At 42.0% G+C, this 20,746-nt stretch overlaps 1 protein-coding gene across 1 annotated transcript; it reads right to left on the bottom strand.

Annotated features, from left to right (window-relative positions):
* Window positions 1-10,137: 10,137 nt before the first annotated feature.
* Window positions 10,138-19,785, bottom strand: LOC126542551 (UPF0489 protein C5orf22 homolog). The gene is made up of 3 exons (XM_050189677.3): window positions 19,224-19,785; window positions 17,797-18,111; window positions 10,138-13,062 (listed from the first exon to the last, which is right to left on the bottom strand). The coding sequence occupies exons 1-3, from the start codon at window positions 19,542-19,544 to the stop codon at window positions 12,589-12,591; spliced, it is 1,110 nt and encodes a 369-aa protein (XP_050045634.1). The 5' UTR covers window positions 19,545-19,785; the 3' UTR covers window positions 10,138-12,588.
* Window positions 19,786-20,746: the final 961 nt, after the last annotated feature.

Genomic DNA, 20,746 nt, shown 5'->3' with positions numbered 1-20,746 from the left:
GATTTTAAACAGTATTGCTATTTAGACGTGATGGTGATTGATAGGAGCAGTAAACATAGCATTCTGTGGACAAGAACAAACAAAGTACAAAAAGTACTGAGTGTGTTCAGTTTCTTATTCATTTGTCTTTTCTGCAATGTGCTATGCTTACTACTTTTTTAATAGATTTTAGTTGAGTGAAATTAAATTTCAAGTACAGAACACCCAAGAGCACCCACTATGCTTTCTAATGCTATTGCTAAGGGTTCTTTCATGCTTCCTTCATTCCTTCCTCTTTTATATCCTTCCTTCCTTCTCCACTCCCATTCAAATAATGCCTTTCTTCTTGATCAGTTTACTTCAGTTAATCCCACCATTTACATATACTATTTCCTCGCTTTCTCTCCATATACTTGCCATATGCCATATACTTGAAAGTGTGCTTCAACAGTTCTTGCTACATTTCCTTGGACTGACTGACCTCATTGCCTTTGCCACAGTCTTTAGTCTTCAGTGCTTGTTTTTGCATACCTACTGCACAACTATCACACAGCTATCAGATATTACTAAGCTGGGTGAAGCAAAGTGAAAGATTGGGCAGTTGGTTCTGCATGGTCCAAAATGTAACAGCACAAGTTGGGACAAGGGCATAGAACGAAGAACAGACAAAGACAAGCATGCGTCTTTGTCTGCTCTTCATTTTATGCCCATGCCCAAAGTCATGTACCTGCCAACACTTCCAATTTTTCTGGGGAGACTCCTGAATTCTGTCCAGTTCTTCCGATTGTACAGACACAACCATAAGCCTCCCGAAAAGCTGTCCGAACGCCACCGCTGAAAAAAAGAAAAGAAAAAACAAATCGTGCAGCACAGCCACATCATACCACACCTTCTAGTCTATAAGTCGCACCGCCCTCAAAACGACCGGTTCCTATTTTTTTTTTTTTTTTTTTTTTTTTTTAAAGAAGAAAGTATATTAGATGCACCTGTTCATTCGGTAAGCGATCTTTAATATATACAGTGACGTTTCACTTCGTGAACGCGGGTCACGGACAAGGAATGATATGGACACTCCAGGCACATTTCTGCCGTCGTGGTCGCCGCAATGTTCAGTATAAAGTTCAAGTGCGATAACCTCGTCCCCGCGCGCCGTGTGCTGTACACTCTAAATACAGTTGCACCCTTTGGGGTGTATATTTGCCTCAGCAATAATCGTCATCTGTCTTGCTTATGTTTCCTTTCTTGAAAATACTGCGCTCTCAAACTTTCCTGTTGAGAATGAATGCTCTGTGATGCTGATAACGCCCAGACCATTTGTGACTTGGAAGTACCGGGCTTGCAGCGTTAAAGAAAGGAAACGCAGACAAGACAGATGACGATTATTGTTATGAGGCAAATATACACACCAAAGCATGCAACTGTTTTAAGAGTGTATGTGCAAGTGAAAGTGTGCAATGGCGAGCCAAATCGTGCACAAGGGAGGAAAGTGGGAAGGCAGGACGGGAGGTAGAGGGGGGTTGGCTTGTACTCTGGTAGCAACTGCATAGTTTGCGTAGCAGTGTGCACCTTGCCTTGAAAGCGATCTGTGGATGCGATGACTTTGGATTCGGTCAACTCGCGGTCAGCCTGCCGCAGCTTGTGTTGCTGCTGTGTTCTTCTCGCACGGCGCACAGCAACTCGATCACGAGAGGAACCCGGTAAATCCATGATGCGCACACAACCCGTAGTAACTGCCAGAGGAGGTCAATACAGTGTGCTTCGCATGGCCATAGCACCCAATCCGATTTTGACAACAGTTCCTCCAAAAAGAAGAAAAAAGGCTTGTATAAGTAGCACTGTTCTATAAGATGCACTGACAAAGAATTCAGAAAAAAATGTGACTTATGCACCAGAAAATACGGTAATTGCCATTACGGACTAGGACGCTGCAACTATAGCTTTTTTTTTTTAATGCGAGGGTTAATGCCTCAGGGCATACAGGGGTATGGGATGCAGGAAAATGATGAACAAATGAATGAAAAAAAGATTAGCGGATCTAATATGGTCCAGGAGGGATCAATAATGTGGTCTCTGCGTCCAAGCAGTGAACTTCCAAGGTACATATACTAAAATTGGAACTATAACTATTTAAATCCGAGCCATTTGTGTGTAGGCAGTGCAGGCCTAACTCAGTTCACTTTGGATGAGTGTGCAGGAAGCAAACGTGTAGTATCCAATTTCAATGGCCGGTTCCCTTAAGCCTGCTTCGCCGCAATACGGCCTTTTTATGCAACGAAGAATATTTGGAGTGGGAAGGGACCACTGTCATGGGACATATAGTATGTGTTTCTTAATTGTACACCCACATACATGCTGTTTCCGGCTACAGTACAAGCACCAAGACGTCTAATAACTGCACTGGCAGCCATTCAGAGCTGTTTCTGGCATTGCTGTGGCCCAGAAAAAAAAGAGCGAAAAGTTTTTTTTCTTTTGCCATCATCTCGCCCTCCCCCCAACCTTCTTGCTTGACAAATCACCCAAATTTAGAGAGGCCCAGGTTGGCAGGTATGTGTTATGTTTTGGGTTAATAGGAACACTTTTCTGCGCAGTGTCATGTCTCTTGTTGCATAGGCAGCTGCTTACCCAAGTTCTTTAGCTTGATATTGTGCAGGAGAAAAAGCTGTAAAGCACAAGACAGAGTTGCAGTGCTGGTTAACTATATCGGCATGAGGCTTTATATTAAGGTGACAGGGTGAATGCCTCGTTGAGTAAATATGAGCATGTTACAAAAGCGTGTATAGTGCAGCCAATAGTGAGGACAGCAGAGAGTTAACAAGTACAGTGGCCTTTGTCAAAAGTTTCAAAACCACTTTGCATGTAAGCAGTGCTATCATCAGGCAGTGTACAAGGATCCTGTGGAACTTTCAGTTCTACTGCAATCCGCACTAGCTGTCGGCAGGTGTTGAAACCATCACATTTAGTAGTCGCCATGTAAATTGTTGCTAGTTGCTAGCCATTTACTACTGCTGTTATCGGCGTTTATTTCTGCATTGATTGTGCTGTAATGTTAGATGGATTAGGTATGTGCCTAAATTTCTATGTTATGCTACCATTCACGTAAATGTGCAGAAGCACCATGTGACTTGAAAAGAGCACTGACCAGACAGTAAACCTGGCCACATGCTTTTTTTTTTTTTTTTTCACATATGTTTTGCAGCCTTAATCCAATTTGCATCTGCTAAAAGCACTACTGTAAACAATTTAATTTTTGCAAATGGCTTACATTTCCCAAAATCTTAATCCTGTAGACTACTGGTATAAGCAATTTTTTTAATATTAGGAGGCCCCTCAAGTTGCATGGCCATCTTGGGAATTATAATGTCCAAGAAGCTTTCAAAATTTTAACGTGGAACAACACTGCGAAAATTGCTTTGCAAAAATGACCCTGTTTGTGGTATCTCTATAAAACCACTGCACCAGATTATGGCCCCAGTGTGCTCATGTTCGTGCCCCTTTCCTCATCATTGTTTGCACTCTACACATCTTTATAATCAATGAAGAAAACAGCTGTGGTGCTGTGCCATTTGTATGTCATTACAGAATAATTTTTTCACATGAGAACAGTAGGTTTAGCCAAACAAATCTACAATAGTGTTTCATGGCTTTATGCACATTATGTTTCTCGTTTGCTGGTAAAATTTTCTTTGCTTCAATAAATGAGGTAAGTATCACTCTGCACTGTGTTCAGCTTGATTGTTCTATATTTCTCTCACTTTCTATGCTTCTTCATTTAAAGCAAAGCACAGATTTTTGTTCACTTTTGTGAAACGCTACATTTACAACTATAGTTCCTATTTTGTGTTGCCATCTTGCAAGTGTTTCACTTGGACTTGCTGTGTTTCTCGTGCAAGACTTGTGTGCTGCACTGACTTTCATAATCACTAGCACTCAAATTTTTATTTTATGCTTTATAACATGACTGACGCAAAATGTGAATTTGATGGTAAGAGTTTGAGAGCAGTCACACTGTCAGGTAGTGTACCCCCCCCTTTTTTTTTTTTTGTGCCTTTTCTTTCTTTTTTTTTTTTTTAATCAACCTGTTTCATAGGGGTGCGGTCAGTTGCCTGTTCCATTTTGCTTTCACATTTTTTTTACATAAGAGCAGCCTGCATTTGTTTCTGTTGTGTGTTGCACCTGCCTTTAGGTGATCTTCATTATCTGTTGCTGTTTGTTGAGTGCTGCACATATTTTAGGTGTTTTTCATTCTTATATGTAAAACTGTGCTGGCTTTCTACATTGCTGTTCAGCATTAACTGAAGAGCTGTTCTTCTGGCTTTGGATACCTTCTGTATGTCGACAGCTCTCTCATGTTTACATGATGCCTTAGTGAGACCTCTAATACGAGTGCTAAAAGCCATCCAGAGTACTATTTTGCTTAGTAGCCTACTGCTATTTGGACTAACACTTCTTATTTGTATGTTGTCACCTCTTGGTTATTTGACAGGTAATTTGTGGTTACCTTATACAAGATGCAATCATTTCTGCCACAACACTCAGACAAGAGACTTTACAGCAGCATAAATGTGCTCTTTTTATGCACTTGGCATATAGAGATGGCGCTGTTTCTTTTTTTGCATTTTATCTTGCATTTAGCGTGCAGCAGTTATGCAGGAAATTAAGCAAGAAAGATGAAAGAATGCATTTTTGCAGTGATGGATTACAATTTATGCACTACCTTAGATGACCATGTTAATATTCAAAGGTTTGCTTTACCTTTGCACTCGATTGCGTTTTGTGATTTTATTAATATTGAGCAATTTATTACACATAGTTATAGAGTAACATAGAGCCTCAGTGTTGAATGCAAACCAGTAGCCTTGCATATGAGGTCATTTATTACCGTGAAGAGGTATGGCCTGTCTGGTTAAGTCAATTTGTTATTCAGTGAGCCCACCATGGTGGCTATGGCATTGTGCTGCTGAGCACTATGTTGCTGGTTTGATTCCCAGCCATTACTGCCACATTCTGATGGGGCCAGAATGCAAAAACACTCACGTACTCATACCACACTTTGGGAGCACATTAAAGTATCTCAGGTGGCCCTTCCACTACAACATCCCTCGTAACCTCCTGTGCACCTTTGGGACATTAAACACCGCAGTTATTATGCAGTGAACAAGGTTAGAGGTGTCATTCACTTTGTGGATATTGAGGTGCAGCTACAGTTAAACCTGGATATAATGAACCTAAATATTACAAAATTCTTGATATAACAGAGTGTTTAATTTTGTTATAACTTTTTGTCCATAGAACACCATGTATTTAGAACCTCATTATAACGAAGTGCGTTTATACATGATTTCAATGTAACGAAATTTCACATCGACCGCAGTGGAATACCGAGACAGCAAATGCAAACCTAATTAGTAAAGAGAAAATCAGACATCCACCTGTTCGTAGCAGTTGTTGCCTTGCAGTTTTTGCAATTGCAACCTTGCGGGTTTCCACAGAACTATTACGTAAATGCAAACCTCTGTGGATGCAGATGGTCAAATGGTTAAATGACAAGCAGCTGCTTGCGAGCGCACCTCTCAAATCGTGCTCTGTAGTCACCACCAACAGTGACTAGCAAAGCATAGCAGCGTAATTTTCCATTTAAAGTCCCAAGTGCTATATAATCCCATTGCGCCCCCCATGCTAGATGCTTTGGATGCAAGTGAAAGCGTGTGGGTCGAGAAGGATGGTGTCGATCAGCCCACGTACATGTCCTTTTCAAGCGCTGCCCTGGCTGCCCATGGCTGCCAGCGTGGCTGAGTGCATACGCAGCCCACTTGCTGTTTTAGAGGTAATCTTCCACATGCGCAAAGAGTGGGCATGACGAAATGGCGTGTTATCATGTGCGCTGTCTTCCCACTTCCCACGCAACTAGTATTGCAGGTTGGGCGATGTCTCGTTTCAGACACTTGAAGCAACATTCGTGCAACCCCCTCCCCCGCTTCCGGCACTTTTCACAGAAGTGTCGTCCCATTGCGGGCAACATTATTAGCCACAAGGGCGGAGTGTACACGAAAGCGTGGCTGGCTTCGCTTCGTGCCACTGCCGATTAAAAGATATCGTCGACACGGCATGAAATATTGTTTTGTTGCCAGCTCTCAAACTCGCCAAAACTTTTTTTAATTCTGTTTCTCTATATATATATCTTTTTCCCCCCCTCAATGGCTTAGTAATTCGGAAAATTTTTCGGCCCCTTCCGTGTAAGAAGCCATCTGCGACTACTTATTTGTATAAAAGGTCGAATTTCAATATAGCGAAATTTCTATATAACGAAGCAAATTGCCTATTTTACCAACTTCATTATAACAATGTTTAACTGCATCTCAATAAAATTAATTTTTGTTTAACTGGGTTGTTTATATTGACGGACAGCTATAGGGAGGTGTTAAGTAGAAAATCCCGTGTGTTCATTCGTCCAGGAACTGGTAGGCTTCTGCGCAATAGCCGGGACTCATCACTTGCATCGAACACATACCCGCTGTGGTTGCTTAGTGGCTACGGTGTTGGGCTGCTAAGCACTAGGCTGCGGGATCGAATCTCGGCCATGGCGGCTACATTTCGGTGGGGGCGAAATGTGAAAACACCCGTGTACTTAGATTTAGGTCGCGCTTCGGTGCTCACAGCTGGCAGATGGCCTGTAGCAATTTGTCAGGTTCAGACATGTCTTGTGATGGCGCGTACCATGCCGTCAACAAGTGGTATGGAAAGTCACATTGAGAAATATCACCGAAAGAAGGGCGAGGCGATGAGATGGCGACGACAGGCTGAATCAGAGGAAGCTTGTAAGGCTCGTTTGGCTGCAGCAGCTGAAGTAAAGAGCCGAAAGTGTGCTGCTAAGTTAAAGTAATGATGGACACCGCACCTTCTAAAAGTGGTACGAGTGATCCTGTGCAGGTGCCTCGACGGAAGAATGCCGAGGCTATGTAACAAAGAGTCTAGCACGTCTCGTCATCCTGTGCAAAACAGGAATGCTCATGACGGACAAAAGGGGGAAACTAATGCTCGCACATTACTGTTGCATGAATCCCATTGGTTGCCCTCAAATTTTTTACTTCCGCATGTAAATTACAGTAAATTGTCACTTTGATGTGTTGCACTAACTGTTGGTAACGATAATAAAAGAAGCATTGTGCAATGGTTACAGCATGGAGGAACAGTGGCTAAAGGTTAGGCAAGGATGTTGGCGGCTGCTTTTGTGCCGTTTAAGTTGCCTGGCCATGCCTGGCTCATTAGGGTGAAAGTTGTAAGGCTACTTGGATGCTGTTTTAAAAATACTATTCCCTCTTCATTAATTACTATGTGAGTGGCACCATGGTGAAGCAACCACACTTCTTTTAGTGTACAACTATACACTACAAGACACCACTTTAGTAATGTGTAGTGCCTTTGCCCAGTTGTGCTTATTATATAATGCAGTCTTTCTTTGAGCATCCTTTTACCTTCTATAGTGAGACTCCAATGCCAAGCTATGAAAGAGCAATTACATTGACACTATATTTGGCCCACAGTATTGCAGTTGTGGATAAATTGGTAGTTCTACACTGCTTTGAAGTCTCTTGGAATGGCTGGTGTGGCACTGTGTACCTGTGATACAAGCGCTGTGATATTTTACACAACAGTTTTGACACAATGTGTATTTTATTCAATTTTGACTGAGACGACTTATATATTTATAAATTCAAGTCATGTTAAATTTTACCTGTGTATGTACAACTGTTTTTGAAAAATCACCCATGGTGTGCACTATGTGTTATGCAGTGTTGTTTACGACAGCAGTCTTGTTGTACACAGACATCTTTGTTCTTGCCTGTGTATTTAGCCCAAAACAAAGGAAATATACAAAGTGCTTATCAATAATGTGCATTGTGATGCCTGGTCACATCAAGCACTGATTGTTGTCGCATTAAAAATTCTTCTTGCTTTACGGAACTGTGTCATTTTCTACAAAATTCCATTACTAAAAACACTGAAATGTTTATACTCCTTCATGGTGAAGGTGAAGTTCAACAGCTGTCTTGTAATCTTCATTACTAAGTGCATTTCATTGGCATCTCAGTGGATACAAATGCACTAAGCAAGAATATTATTATCAATGTGATAATAAAATATTGTGCTCATATTTGCTCTTGAATGTAGTTTTTACACCTTTGGTTTTGTGCCCTGGGTGAGGAGATTGGCTTAGAGACCATGAACAGCAATCTGCTTTTTATGTTAACTTTCAGCTACCCTGCCAAGGTACTTGGTGGTTAATTCATGTGTCAGTACTAGGGGTATTTGAACAGCGAAATTTTCTAATCAAATCCAATGTAATATTCAAGAAAAATTACCTTCAAATATCAAATCAAATATTGACTATGCCTAAATTTAAATGTCAAATATAAATGTTTCCTAGTCTGCTGGGAAAAAAGAAAAGCTTGTTTACATTATTTGATGCTTGAAATGCTGTTAACTGGATGTCAGGTCAGCTCAAAAGCTTGTAAATGTGACAATATATGGCATACCAGTGCGAACGAAACAAAGTAGCATGTCATTAGATGCACATAGTAGTGTGCTGTGCTTACTGAAGGAGCCACGTGTACTAATACTAAGCACCATGTTATGCACATCGTTTTAAAATATTCAATCATGGTGAGATTGGCCAAATTTGTCTAAATCAGCACACCAATTTCATAAGCTGCTACTGTGATGCATGCTTATTTAGCAACTGGGAACTACTCAGCCGAAATTATTTCTCCAGTGTGCTCGCATAAGAACTGGTTCATCTGTGCAACATCATCTGTTCTGCAGTTGTATCATTCGGAAGCCTTCGGATGCATCATCTTTCTCTTGGTCAACTGCAACTGTCATGTATTACAGGAAAACCTCATTAATATGTACCCACTTAGTAAGTAATTGCGTTTTGAATTTAGTCCCTTGCCCTGTTGCCATTGAACATGTACTGGCTGACCACTCAAGCTGTAGTCACTTAATGCATGCCAAACAGTTAGTGCTTAATATTTAATTCATTTTTAGGCACTTACAAGCGTGGAATCTGCAAAAGGTCATGCGCACAGACCATAGATTGTGAAATTGCAGCACAAAGACCTTTCCTGGAGTGCAGTCGACACCGATAGTGATGTCAAAATATCACAGCCGTGATGCGTTTCCTGCTCCCATAGCTTCTAGCACTTCCACGTTGTCATCATGGATGATGGCCCTTCCGTATCTGACGTAGCTAGTGCATCGAGTGTCGCGAAGGTGCTCGCAGAGAAGTAGGGCCTGATGGAGAAACGGGCTCGCACCGTTGCCATAATTTGATGATGCCATCATCGCCGCAAGGCCGCTACGGCAGCAAGTGAAAATCACTTTTGCTGCCTGCTCGGAAATAAATTTGTCTGCATGTGTGCTTGAGCAAGAATTAACTTTTTTGGCCGGTAAGTCTGTAGCCGCTCATATGCCATTGTCAGTTAATTAGTACATCGCTTAGTGCGTACCTCTTCCCCCGCCAACTACGTACTACAAGGTTTTACTGTATACAGTATTCAATCAGTAACAAATGCTATGCAATTTCAAATAGTGAACTGTTGAATCAAATAGCATGAACTATGATTAACATCTTAAATACTGAATATTTGTACACCCTTAGTTCATACTTTTCTCCACTCTACCTATCATCAAAAGCTGCATGTTACAAGCAGGTCCAAACCTCTCTTACTAGGCAAGCAACATGGTAGATTAGGCTCGTGTTGGTGTTATGCGAGCTGCGAGATAGATACAAAGCAACTGTTTTGCTGCTTGAAAACGAGGTGCAGCATTGTGCCAAGTCTAATTTTAAGATGTTTGGAGAACAAAAACATTTTGGTTTTACAGTCGGGTTGTTTGCGCAATATCTGAGGATGTCGGTTTGCCTGGTCGTGCCAAATTTTTGGCTATTTCGGGGTTCTTATGCATATCTCTATACCTGCATTTCATAGCTAAAGAAAATGAAGGAGCATACCTCATGCCACCTGACTAGTGATGGAAGGTAGACTTGCATGAAAATAGGTTTTACCAGTATAAATTCATCTGTTTCTGGTTAGCAGCATTTTACATAAGAAGTAGCTGTTTATATAGAAGCTTTTATGTTGAAGAGAAACAAGAACCCAATTTTTAAGTTTCTTGTTTTATTATTGATGCTCTCAGTTGTAGCTTTATTTGAGATACAGAGAAATCAATCTCCGGACAATGGAACTCCAGGTAAAGTATCACGGTAAAACTGCATATACATTTTTCCGTAGTCTTTGGCTAACACGTTTAGAGTAACACTACAATAGCATGGTGGCAGGCAACCAGGAAGCCTTTGTTGCCAGATAATTGAAATGACAATTAGTTTGATGAAGTACTACAATGTCTGCACATTTGTATTCCTCGATTTTTCCAGTGCAAGGACAAAATGGGTGGTTTATCGCTTGCAAAGTTACTATAGCAGCTCATAATATTCAACACAACTACTATCAGTAAGCTGTAAATATGCTGGGATTTACTTTAAGGAACACTACAGAAAAGTATTCAGTCGAACTAGATTGAAAGACTAGGCTTTTGTAATAATGAATTCATCATTTGTAGCGAGAACAGAGCTTTTGTGACAAAATGAGAAAACCAAAGTGGCGACACCTGATGTGGACTATGGAACCTCTGGTGCGACATCAGCACTGGCTCATTCAGAGAGGGAAGGTGCGTGTAGATTACATCAACTCATCTGTTTTAGCAGGGCTATTTCAAACTAAGGAGCACCAGCTAGCAACAAAGTGATATATTGGCACACAGAAAATGATGATAGACCTTTAGACAAATAATTTATGGTCTAGTTCAACTTAATATTTTCCCTAGTGTCCCTTTAATTGTGTGTTTCACAATATTCCAACCACCCAAGCCAGGCTCAGTCACAATACCAGCAGATTGCATAGGTGCAGTTGAAGAAATTTGCTTACATCTGGCATACCACTAGCTTTTCCATAACCACTGTGGGTACCAATTTCCATGGTTAAAAGCCACCAGGGTAAAAATGCAGTTTCCCCCAGTTTCCCCCCAAATTTTCGAGAACTGCCAATTTCCCTGAGGACAGCTTCCCCAGGTTTTTCTCTGATGTTTAGACACCTTGAACAATGCTAAATAAAACAAATTAAAATGGCATGTGACTACAGCATAAGTACATTTATAGTGCAAGTTCAGACTAAGAAACCAAAACAGTTTGGATTGTTGAACAGCTGCACTTAATTTAACATGTCAAATGTTGAAACATGATCAAGATACAAATTTGCTAAGGTCATGCAATGCTGCAGTTAATCTGCCATAGCTCAAGCTATTTTTTACTCAAATTTCTCTGCCCAGCCCACCTCCACACACACTGGGTGGATTATATACATTCTGGGAGTGTGGTTCTGATTTATGCATATACACTTAGTCATAGCTTTCTTGGATGCTTGTTTCTAACAAACACCCATAAACAAGGTCACATCTTGGCTATTCTTTGGTAGAAGCAGCTCAAGGGCTGAACTGGTTCTTAGCAAATTTTTCACAAAGTATTCAAATATCTAACGTAACGATGCCTTTTCCGGATGCGAATACCTTCTGGTGCATTTAGCGTTTGCTAGTGGACATGCTCTGGCCCGTGCGGGGCCTGGAACATGGCCACTCACAAACGTCAAAAGCACCAAAAGGCATTGGAAAAAGCATCGCTGCAAAATACCGGCCCTGCATAGTTGTCAAAGTTACAGCTACAAAGCTGCAAACTATAGCTGTACAAACTACATTTGAGTAACCTATTTATTTATCCAAGTAGACAAAAACAGATCTTTATATTTCACAATGTGGTTAGTTCACAAGAGTTTTCACCTCCCACTTAAAAAGTGTAATGCATATGTTTATATTTCAGAATTGAAGGCAGTCATTTTTCAGAAAAAACACTTCTGAGCTGCCACAATAGTTATGACATTCTGCTGCAAAATTGCAAATTTGACTTCAAGCAGTGGCAGCCCAATTCTAACAGGAGCAGAATGCAAGAATGCCTGTACTCTTTAAAATATTCTATGGAAATGCATGAGGTATTGAAAGCTTCACAAATGTTTATTGTACATTCTGGAAAGAACAACACATAACAGTGTTGCGGGACTCATTAGTCCTCAATTTGTTATGCATTATTCCTCTTCCTGATATGGCCTACAATGCAATGTGTCCTTGCCAAAAATACATGAAAAGCCTGTTTACAATGTCGACTAGATCAACCACAAACCTCGACAGCAGGTACTTTTGCACTCTCCATCACTGTGATATTGAAAAACGTCTTGAATGAGTGACAGTAGAAACATTGGCCATACAGTTTCGAATTGGAAAGCTTGGTTGATTACACAAATTTCTTTCCGAAAGAATTCCTCACATTACTGCAAATCAGTTTCATAATTTTCTGAAATGTAACTTCAAAAATAGCACACACAGCAACATTGTAGGTGCCTCAGAAAGGCGGTATTTATAACTTTGAACAGGTCACATGAACATCGCCCATATTTTGCATACTAACAGCTTTACACACTCGCATTTAGATTCCTACAATGTAAAAAATTATGCATCACCAGCACTGTCATAATCTAACTGCACGTCCAGTTCACCATACACATTCCTAAGCATGTCGATCACTGAACGCTGAATGAAGTCGACTTCTTCCGGCGGACAGTAAGCATCAATGCTGGAACGAGCTATCGTTATCACTGCTGGTGCTGCACACAAGCTCTGGAGAAAACGAGCTGTGCTGGCGATGAGATCCAAGACTTCCTGCTTTGAGCTTCGGTGGTGAGGTAATGTAGAATCCAAGTCGCACGTGCAACCAGCATCGTGAACCAAGTCTGCATGCAGAGTTTCTCCTATTGGAGGACGTTCCTTCAGGTCACTGCATAAAGCCACCAGCTCAGCTGGGTATGAAGGCTCTCCGAGGCTGTTTTCATCGACTGGCTGCTCCAAGTTCTTGCTGTCCTGCAACTGGTAGTTAAGACAGGTCCTCAGGTGTTCAAGTTGCCTAGCACGACCATCTTGAGCTTCCTGCAGCAGTGTGGCAAAAAGTTGATTATAGAGGAAAACATTGATGGGGTTTCAAAAGAAAAATATTCACGCAGAAACTCCTCTGATAGTTGTCTAAGTATACGTAAGCATCGTGCCACTTGCTCATCTCCATGCAGCTTAGCATCGTCATTAATGTTATGAAACTTGATATGACAAGTATGAACCCTAGTCAACCCTTTTCGGACTAGATCCGAGCCTTATCAACCCTTATCAGTTATAAATCTTATAAAACTCGATTGGAGCCTTGTCAACCCTTATCAGTCAGTATCAACCTTATCGCAATTGATCCAATCCTTATCAACCCCTATTGGACATGATTTCATCCTCAACTCTTATCAGTTCATTTTAACCTTTTTTTTTCAGAATTGCTCTTACCATTAAACGTCCTTATCGCTCTTTAGCACCTTATTCATCCCCATAGAGAACCATTATCAACAGTGATGAGTCTCATATAACCCTTCATCACACCTTATCAACTTGCTGACTGCTTATCTGTCTGCATTGTGTGACATGAAGTACATGAGTCCTCACAGATCTGCAGCATTTCGGTCGGCGAAGGAACGCCTCCAACGGAAGGCGGATCCCGCGACCACCGAAACTCATCGGGGACGTGGCGTATTTGGCACTAAATTTTCCAAAAATCAGAATTTTCCTGTCTACAATGCTCCAAGTCTGCTCTACATGTAGTCCTAGAGATGGCTTTTATTCCGCATCGCCAAATCTTTCGACAGAGCCTTGATGGAAACTGTTCTCTTTTGCCATTTGTTTTGTACCGCTGGTACAACACATTCAATGGTTCAGATATATTCACCTTCAGCGAGCATGGGTATTTAGCCCAGTGGGTAAGACACTTGGCCTCTGAGCATGGGGGCATAGGTTCGAAACTCGCCACCGCCAATGTTTTTCCTTTCAAATTTATTTTGCTTTATACATTATTTTTTATAGCAATTTGCTTTATGTGACTAACAGATGGGTTTCAGTGTTAGGTAGGCATAGAAATGCTTACGCACTTATATGTTCTAAGGGAACCATATCAGTCCTGCACCACAAGGTCTTTAGTTTACACAGTTAAATGGAACGCCATCAAGCTTTGAATTTCCTTTCCCTTATTCTCGGTCTGTGTTTATAGCACTAATACATTATGAACACATTCCAACTCGCCTAGTTATTGTTGATGTATTTTTGTTACCCCCCCCCTGGAGGTTTGATTTAGCTGCTGTCGACAGGCCACAAGAATCCATAGCTGCATGATGCGTGCTCGTGTGACTGATGTCCCAGTTATGTGAATGTGCCAGGCCAATTAACTGGCAGATCATAGTTGAAATTTGGGCATGGCACACCTGGCTGGTAATAATCATTGCTCTCTCTGAACACACACTCACATACGGTATACAGGGTGCCCCAACTATCATGCACCAGCAGGTTTTTAAAAAAGGCGAGATTATTCTATGCGAATAAGACCAACTGCATGTTGTTTAGGGTCTTGCTGAGAAACCAGCAGTAATATTTTAGTCCCTGCCATACAGTCAGTAATTAAAAGTAATCATTATAATTGGCAAGATGTCAATTAGCGGATGGCAAAGAATTGTAAGAGCTGTCAAAATGAGGTGTTTCCAGCAAGGTACAGATTGTGTTTACTTTCCCAGCAAAGAGAGAAAGATCGCAAAATATGAAAAGCAGCATGTGACTGTGCACCTACATGTGCTAGAGCCATATACAGTAATTATACATAGAGTTATTGTATATTTATTTATTTATTTATTTATTATACCCTCAGGGCCAAAGGCATTACAGAGGGGAGTGGGTAATATAGGTTACAAATACAATCAATACAATACAGTGACTTTTGTTGGAACATAATTTCAACATTCTCCAAAATAAACAAAGGTTGTTAGTGCATCGCGAAATCGTTGATTATCTTGAATGGCTGCAATATTGGGAGGGAGGCAGTTCCATTCGACAGATGTCTGGAAAAGGTAGGACTGAAAAAAAGCTTTAGTATTGAATTTTTTTATGCCAACCTTGTGCCGATGATCAATGCAATGGGAGATGTATTCCAGTGGCGAAATAAAATCGTCGTGTAGCGTGATGTGATGATACACCTTGTGGAATAGAGTGAGGCAACCGATTTTCCAGCGAATTTTTAAAGGTGGGAGAGAAAGGTTAGGGGGTTTTCATGGCTGTGATACTTATGGTAAGGTTGTAATTTGAAAAGATGAATCGGAGTTATCTTGTGTAAGTTCGAGAGAATATACAAGATTTTCATGCCCAGGGTTCCATATAGATCACGCGTGTTCAAGTTTAGGTCGTATTAGTGATTTGTAAAGTAGGAGTATTAAGGACGATGGAGCAGCAGAGAAGTTGCGACGTGAATACCCTAACATGCAATTAGTGTTATTAGTAATGTATTAGTATGGGCATTCCATGTTAAGTTTCGTGATATATGTACACCTAAATATTTATATGATGCAAAGGAATTAAGAGGAATGCCATTAAGACAATAAGAAGGGCAAGTGTTAGAGCAGCGAGAAACACGCATGATCTTACATTTGTTAATATTTAATTTCATTTTCCACATTTTGCACCAGTTAGAGACCAAATTAAGATCGGTCTGGAGAGTATTAATGTCGTGGAGGTTACATATTTCTCGGAAAATTACACAGTCGTCAGTAAAACGGTGGATGGCAAAAGATAGTGTGGATGGAAGGTCATTAATATAAATTTAAAATACAAGTGGTCCTAGGATAAATCCTTGTGGTACACCAGCTAGCAAGTTAGCAAGCGGTGAGGTTGTGCCATTAGTAAAAACAAACTGCCAACGGTTAAGAAGGAAAGATTGAATCCATCTAAAGACATGTGGATCAAGATTAAGATGACTTAATTTATAAAGCAACAATTGATGGCACACTTTATCAAAAGCTTTCGAAAAGTCTAAAAAGATGCAATCACCACTGACTGGTCAACAATGCAATGTAATTTATCAGTGAATGACAGTAACTGCATTTCGCAGGAATATGTTTGACGGAAACCATGCTGTGCAGAAAAAAATGACAGAGTTATCATGTGCTAGCAGCATGTGCTAGTGAGTGAAATGGGACGATAATTTTGAGGCAAGTGGTTATTACCGGATTTGTGAAGTGGGACCACCTTCCCGATTTTCCAGTGGTTAGGGAGGCTTGATGAATTGACCGACTGCTGGAACAGTTTTGTTAGCATAATTGAACTATAAGTGCAAGTACTTTTTAGGAATTTAGAACTACTTTCTTTCTTTCTTTCTTTATTGTTTGTTTCACGGATTCTCTCCGTGTAGGGGGCAGAGGTAAAGGCAAAATGCCTGACAGAGCCTCTGCGCCCCTACAATCCAAGGCAGCACCCCAATTTCATAACACCCCGGAGATGAATCGTGTTTTAAAGACTCGATTAATTTAGCAACGCCAGGAGCATCAATAGTTATTGGTGACAACATGGAAAATCCGTGGTGCAGCATATCTGGAAGATCAACTGTTACGCTCGAGGAAAAACTTTCAATGAATGTTCTATTCAGTGCGGTAGCACAAAGATTATTTGGGATTATGTTGCCGGAGGTATCTTGCAATGTAATTAAAGGGTCGTGTGCAGGGTGTATAATGCGCCAGAACTTTTTAACATTTGTTTTCAAAATAGATGGTAAAGTAGACGAAAAAAGTTGTTCTTTGCAAGTTTCAGGGTTTTCACATATGTATCGGAAGCAGTCTTGTTATGTCGACCATCGCTCAATAGAAGGTGAAGTTTATATGGCCGTTTGATGGCACTACTATCCCGCGAATGCTACATAGCATTCACGGGATAGTAGTGCCATTAAACAGTCTCGGTAGCCAAACCAAGCCGTTCATCTCAGGCTTGCTCCTCGGAGCAGCGCATTTTCTTGATGCTAGTATGCAATAATTGCCACGAGCTGCTAGCAATGAAAAGAACATGCGTGCTGTTATTGTCACTGCTTGGCCCAATAACAGACGGACAGCTTGCTTTCCTCCTGAGACTGTTTGATCGTGCTCGAACATACTGCCAGGGATGTGGATGCTCATCATTGTGAATCAATACGAAGCTTGCCAGAACAGTGCTTTTACTACCCAATTAAAATTAATTTACATTTACCTCTCAGAAAATAATAGAAAATTATGCCAGATGCCATGTTCAGTCCCTGTTTCTCTACTGGAATCATTTCTTGCACAGGACTGCACCCGCACTGTGCTCATGTGCACCAAGACACTAAAGCTGCATTTATATCAGTGCAGCAAGTGGCACGTTGCATTGCATTTCTTGAGCATTGGATTCATGTACACGGAGGTAATGTGCTAGGAAAGCAAATTGAATTAATGGGCCGGAGAGGGGCAGATCAAGGACGGTAAGCAAACTCATGCGATGCATGTAAACACTGGCATATTGCATCAAGGGAGAGAGGAAAAGTGAGACAGTTGCTCGCCTGTGCTCTCATCTCACCAGTGAAACACTCTCTCCAGAGATGGGCTCCTGCTTGTTTAAAACGAAGGGAAATACACTGCTGTTGCATTCGTATGTAAAAAGTATGTAAGTGGTGGCCTAGCACAACTAGAAACGTGATTGATATCCTTTATCAGCTAATTTCAACTACTAACAGGGGCATCCTCATATTCTATGATCGATTGTGTAATGTTACACAGCTTTTAAGGCTACCTAAGTGGTGTGGCAACCAACCTTGACCTTCTGTGCATCACGCACATCTTTTGGCCAGTCCCAGTGGTAAAGTTTTCGCAGCATGGCCATCTGGCTGGCAGTGAACATGAGTGAGAAGGGGTCCTGCGTGCTGTAAAAGTCTAGATCAATGTCGAGCACCAGCTGTCGTGAGCTGCTTGGCCGCCAGGTCTCATCCAGGGCTCGCTGCTTGAGTAGCCAGTCCAGGGGCCGCACCCTCAGAGTCACCCCGTGTGCACCGGACAGCTCTTCACTAGGTGCCCAAGCACACTCACTCAGGAAGTATGGCAGTGCACTGGAAACCTTGGCACGTCCATCCTGGAAAACACGTATAAGGCTGCAAGGATAAGAGTTTTTGCTAGTGCGTGATGGATAATGGAAAATTTTTTAAGATTACATTATGGGGTTTTACGTAACGAAACCACGACCTGATCATAAGGCATGCCATAGTGGGGGGGACTCCGGAAATTTTGACCACCTGGGGTTCTCTAACGTGCACCTACTTACTCACTGAATCTAAGTACACGGGCGTTTTCGCATTTCGCCCCCATCGAAATTCGGCCGCCGTGGGCGGGATTCGAGCTCGCGACCTCGTGCTAAGCAGCCCGATACCATAGCCACTAAGCAACCGCGGCGGGTCTAACTCATGGAGCGGCTAATCAGCTCACTCACTCTTTTCAATGAATGGTACTTGCGAAGTTTAGCACAACATGCATCCCGGATAAGGACACACGTTCGGCATTGTTGGCTTGCCTTTTGTAGAGCGTAAAGTCACAGAAATACAGGGAACGGCAGTAAACGTAATGGAATTTAGCACTCGTCCTGTTTCCCTCCTAACTATCGCATGTGGTTTAACTATAAGGTATGAAAATGTACCCCAGGTTACAGTTAAGTGATGGCAAGTTAACCACGCTAGGAATTCTTAGTCACTTGTACGACATTTACTTTAGAACATTTGACCATAATTTGGGAGTCTTCCTGCGCATAAATATTTTGCCAGCAACGCATTCTTAATATGACATGGCAAATATGGCACAGCTTCTAAAATGTGTTCTGGCCAGAGTATAAATGCAAGAAAGTTATCGCTCAACATAACATTGGCAACACCCGCAGTTCCCAAAACAGGCAAAGTAAGTTGTTCGCATAAAGTAAGTTGTTGGTAGGAAAGTGGCGTTGGAGCATTAAACCAGTTGTTAGTCTGCGCCTGTGTCGTGTGGTTCTTTCTCTGTCTTGTTCTTTTTTGCGCAGTTTTTCGTTGTTCGCATAAAGTAAGTTAACTGTACACAAACCGGACTTGATAAAGCTGACAGCACTGGGGAACGAGGAAACACACAACAAAGGCTCAACTTAAGGCGGCACCGAAACGATGAAGCACGCGTAGCTGAATCCTGGCTTGAAGCTTCATGCAAGCGAAGCACTGTTGAACTTGCCTTTTCGCCAATTAGAAAGCAGTGGTCTCCGTCGGGCAATTGATCTGACCAGGGTGAACGAACCCATAGCAGGCGGTCAAAGTGACCTGCCAAAGCACCAGGCATAATCCAGCTTTCAATGTCAATAGATGACATCACATGCTCACGGTCCTGGATCTTTAGCGGTTCGAGCTGGGGAGGAATTACAAGGTCCGGATGGGCGTCGAAATGAATCAATAGCAGGCCATCGAAGTTCAATTTCTTGGACCCAATGGCACGGTAGATGTGATCCAATGCATGAAAGTGTGGCTCAACCACATGAACCGGAATAGCGCGACCCATTGTACTGAATGTGCCGCCGGTGTTCACGCGTTCATTTGAAACAAAGCAAGCAAGCAAGCCCAGCAAGCGGCGCAAAAAGCATGGTCTCCAACAAGTTTACAGTTTACGCCCAGACAATGGCTCGGAACACCTACGGACACAGAAAACCTATATGCTATGGTCATGAATAATAACACGGTTAATAAAGAACAAACTTTGCTATGGTTGCATGTAGAGTATAATAGACAACGGTCGAGTGGGCTGAACGGCGCTCTCCCGCTGAGGCGCCGCGTGTGGAAAAATTGTGCGAGGACGCTGCGAGCGAACTGTATTGAGGTGGAGACGCGCTTCGCGGCATATTCAATGCAATTTCACTGCGGGTGCTGAGACTGATTGCACAAGTACGCTCGTATAATGGTGCTTTATTTCAACTGCAAAGTTATATTGACACCTTTGTACTCCGTAGACATATATGAGGCATGGGTTATGCAACATGACGACTTCAATTTTGCTTTAGTTGTCAAGTGCGTCGTCTGCTAGCGAGCGCGCGTTAGTTGCGCTGATGCCCAGTTTAACAGAGGACGCACCTCAGCTGAGCCGGTCAGAATCCTCAAAAACAACCCAACGGAGCACCAGGTTTTACTAATCTGGACTCCGGCACATCAGGCTCTCAGGGGCAATGAAGGAGCCAACGAGCTCGCCCGACGACTTACTGTCCGAACAAGCTCAATCCCCCCTTAAGGCATATCGTCAGAAAAGGAGAGCATGATCACCTATCGCGAACACAATACTATATATTAATTAGGAAGGAATACCCAGATGCGGATCGCAAACTCTGCAAAAAAAGGAAGAGTCGATCTGGCGCAAATTGTAGGTTGGAACTTGCCCAAATCCGCTACTGCTTATTAAACTCTACCCAGGCCAATTTGAAGCTAATTGCAAACATTGTGAAAACCCGTCAAGCATGGGCCACATGCTACGGACGTGCCCACAGATATCAGACGGCACACGCACAACAGACACCTGGGAGGCTTTGATGCGCAGCTCAGACCTAGAAGCTCAACGGGCGATCATCACTCAAGCTCAGGCAGCCGCCAGCTCCCAAGGGATACTGGCCGACTCCTAGCAAGGGGTTTTTAAAAAAATAAACAACAAATGAATGATATTGAATAAAAGTTTTTCATCATCATCAGCGCAGAAAGTCTGTGTAGTAAATTTTATGG

The sequence above is a fragment of the Dermacentor andersoni genome, chromosome 2, assembly GCF_023375885.2.
Source record: "Dermacentor andersoni chromosome 2, qqDerAnde1_hic_scaffold, whole genome shotgun sequence".
Taxonomy (NCBI): Eukaryota; Metazoa; Arthropoda; class Arachnida; order Ixodida; family Ixodidae; genus Dermacentor; species Dermacentor andersoni.
Note: the sequence above shows the minus strand (reverse complement) of the source record. Positions and strands in the feature narration are given on the sequence as shown.